Source organism: Phaethon lepturus, unplaced genomic scaffold (assembly GCF_000687285.1).
Source record: "Phaethon lepturus isolate BGI_N335 unplaced genomic scaffold, ASM68728v1 scaffold27735, whole genome shotgun sequence".
NCBI classification, from domain to species: domain Eukaryota; kingdom Metazoa; phylum Chordata; class Aves; order Phaethontiformes; family Phaethontidae; genus Phaethon; species Phaethon lepturus.
Window position 1 is genome coordinate 100,452 of NW_010543126.1, and position 3,011 is coordinate 103,462.

At 35.6% G+C, this 3,011-nt stretch overlaps 1 protein-coding gene across 1 annotated transcript in view; it reads right to left on the reverse strand.

Annotated features, from left to right (window-relative positions):
- The window catches only part of RALGAPA2 (Ral GTPase activating protein, alpha subunit 2 (catalytic)), an 82,052-nt gene that overhangs the window by 73,852 nt on the left and 5,189 nt on the right, over positions 1–3,011 (reverse strand). Inside the window, exons 2-3 of the mRNA XM_010288260.1 lie at positions 1,168–1,278; positions 449–498 (exon numbers count right to left, since the gene is read on the reverse strand). Coding sequence (XP_010286562.1) covers positions 449–498; positions 1,168–1,278 — 161 coding nt within the window. The remainder of the gene's footprint in view (positions 1–448; positions 499–1,167; positions 1,279–3,011) is intronic.

The window sequence follows — 3,011 nt, forward strand, 5'->3', positions numbered from 1 at the left end:
CCCTCCATAAAATACAGAGGAAAGAATTTGTTTAATTAAAAAAAGAAAAAAGACAAAAGACTATTTTGAAAGCTTCAGCCTAACAGAGGCTATGCAACTATTGATCACTTGCTCCCAAATTCTACTGAAAAAAAACAGGACTTTGTCAAGAGAGCTGATCTTCAGTTACACAGATATATTACTGTATGATTTTCAAGTCGTTTTGATAATATCTCTTAACTCTGGATATTCATTCAACCAACATTCCCATTGAGTAATAAAATTCTTATTGTTATCCTATCTGAAAACTTAGTGCACACCCTAGTTCTTTTCTGCCTTTCACCTTGTGTAGTCACAGACACCTACTGTCATCTTGATTGATAGCTGGTTTCACCCCGCATTGTAAAGTAAGCATATAAGGACACAGAGATTTAAAATAAAAATTAGTTTCACGGTACGGAAAACTTACTTCAAAAAGAAAGAGAATAGAGTCCAGCTCCTCCCTTTGTGATTTATTCCCTGCAAGATAGAAAACAATATTGTTTGCCATAAAAATACAGTACGAGACAGATGGCAAAATTACACTGCTGTTATTCAACTGACGTCAAGACATCGCACTCAGTTTATTTTTCTTCATCTTTATATAATATCAAGTGAGCAACATGTTTCCAAACTTCAGTGCCTCTCTCTCTCTCTCTCGTGATTATGAGTGAGGGACAAGTAGAGTCCCAGATCTGCAAAGCATTGTCATTGCTCTCATGTCCAAGCAAACGGCTGTTCCTACCAACATATGCTCAACACTGAGATTTGTTCTGTGGATCTCTGACAACATTCCAGTTGAACAGACATCTGCATAACTGTAGGGTGAAAACCTTTAATACTTCAAAACAAGATGAGAGGATATGTATATAAATGCACAAGAACTGATTTTTGTGATGAAATGACACTTAGCCTTAGAAGTGTATTTAGAATTCTTTTCAGTTATTTATGAAATTTCAGAGAGCAATTTTCCATGCTCGTCTCTTCCAATACCATAAAATGATTACAACTGACACTGTACTACGTTAAACTATTAATGCAAATATAGATAATTGTGGATTGTAGAATCATTAGACAAGCTCTAATAGAATGCTTTTGAGAACAGTTAGGGAAAACTGACTCAATTGCTGGCAAAACTCCAAAACTTACCTTTTTGTTTCAAGCTATTTTCCAGTGTTATAAAGTTTTCATAGAATATAAAATAAATTTGAGAATAATTGTTCTCAAAAAATTGCTTCAGGTCACTTCCATCCACAATATCTGAAGAGAGAAACAAACAGAGGTATTACACAACCTCAGAAAGCTGAAAATTGTTGTCTTCATGCAAATTTAGTATTAGAGAATGAAATAAATGCAATACAAAACAAGTTTTAGTGACCTCATTAAATATTCTAAACTAAATTGTGATTCTATCCTTGCAAAGAAAATGGGGAAGTTTCCATTTTTACTTAATTTATGAAAGCTTGCAGTGTGGCTTAGGTTTATTTGTTTTCCATTTCAAAAAAGTGGGAAAAAAGATGAGGTGTGTCTTAATCCAACCAAATGGCTTCTGTATCATCAAAACATGCGGGTACTGTTGGAAAAAACCACCACCAGCAAAGATTTCTGTAAGAAAACTGCAAATCCAGTTCTTAAATTTATCTGAGAAGCAGATCAATTCAGAAAACAGCATATTTCCAATTCAATTAAAAATATAATGGAAACCCAAGCACGCATCACTTTCCTAAGCCTTAACTTAGGTCTAAAATTTGAAATAAGTTTATTTTTCAAGAAGAAAATAAACCTAATGTTTTCTAAACCTGACACTTGCAAAACACACTTTAACTTCATCTGTTTGCTCTTTATTGTAACTGATGTAGTCAAAAGATAGATGATCCCACCCAGAATTAAGAGGATAAAGAGCAAGAGTTATTAACAACACATCTTCTTATTGAAGTTTCACCTCTCAAGAAACCCATTCATAAATCAAGACAAAGCTGATTACAACCCAATAATATCACAAAACTACAGAAGAAAGGATGACTTTAGCCTTGGGCAATGATTTGTTTGGGTTGGGTTTGGGGGGGGGGGGGGGGGGGGGGCTGGGAGGTTTTTGGTGTTTGTTTTTTTTTAATTAATACCTTTTCAGTAGGAAGGCTTTGTTTGGTTGCTTGTACTACGGAAACAATTAGTGCATGGAAAATTTTACATTATATTTGTTTCCTACAAACTACTGGTCTTGAATTTGCAAGCTCAGTGCAATTATCCCTCTCTATGAATGCGTTCTGTTAAATACAACTCTAGGGGAAAACAAGGCTTTCATTTACAAGGATTTCATATGAAGGAATGAGGTCATTAAAATCTAAACAAAAAGGAAACTTTCCTTTTAAATTGTGAAAGAAAGAGAAAGGAACAGCCTGATCAAAAAAATTAAATTCTCCTTTTCTATAAACGTGACATTTCAGTGGTGAGTCATCTGTTACTCTGATGTAAGCATATATTCTTACAGCTACATACTTTTCCTACCGGACTATTTTGTTACTTATACTCCTTTGCAAGATATATAGGAAAACAATTTCTAACCTTAAAAGAGGCCAAGAACAATACTCCCATTTACTACCCCAAGAGTAGATATTCACTCAAAAAGGAAGATTTTCCTGCAGTTCCGCATGCAAGTTGTCATCCTTATACCACTGCCCACTTCACAGTAAAAAAAAAAATCCAAAACACAACAATAAGCCACACACCCAGTAATTCCATTGCTCAGTCAGAGATACAGATTTCTTCAGCATTTCACGACCAAATTCCTTATTTTTGCATGCATTAAGAAAACACAATTTCTCTACTCCTTCACCATGTGTATGTTCATGGTGAGGAGAGGTGGAAAGCAGCACTGACCATAAATGAATGCTTCACCCAGCTCCCCTGGGCGCAGGAGAGATGGGCTATGCCTTTGCCAGCTAAACCGACCTGTGGCTGGGAGAAACACCAGCCAAGCTGGTGACAACACGCGC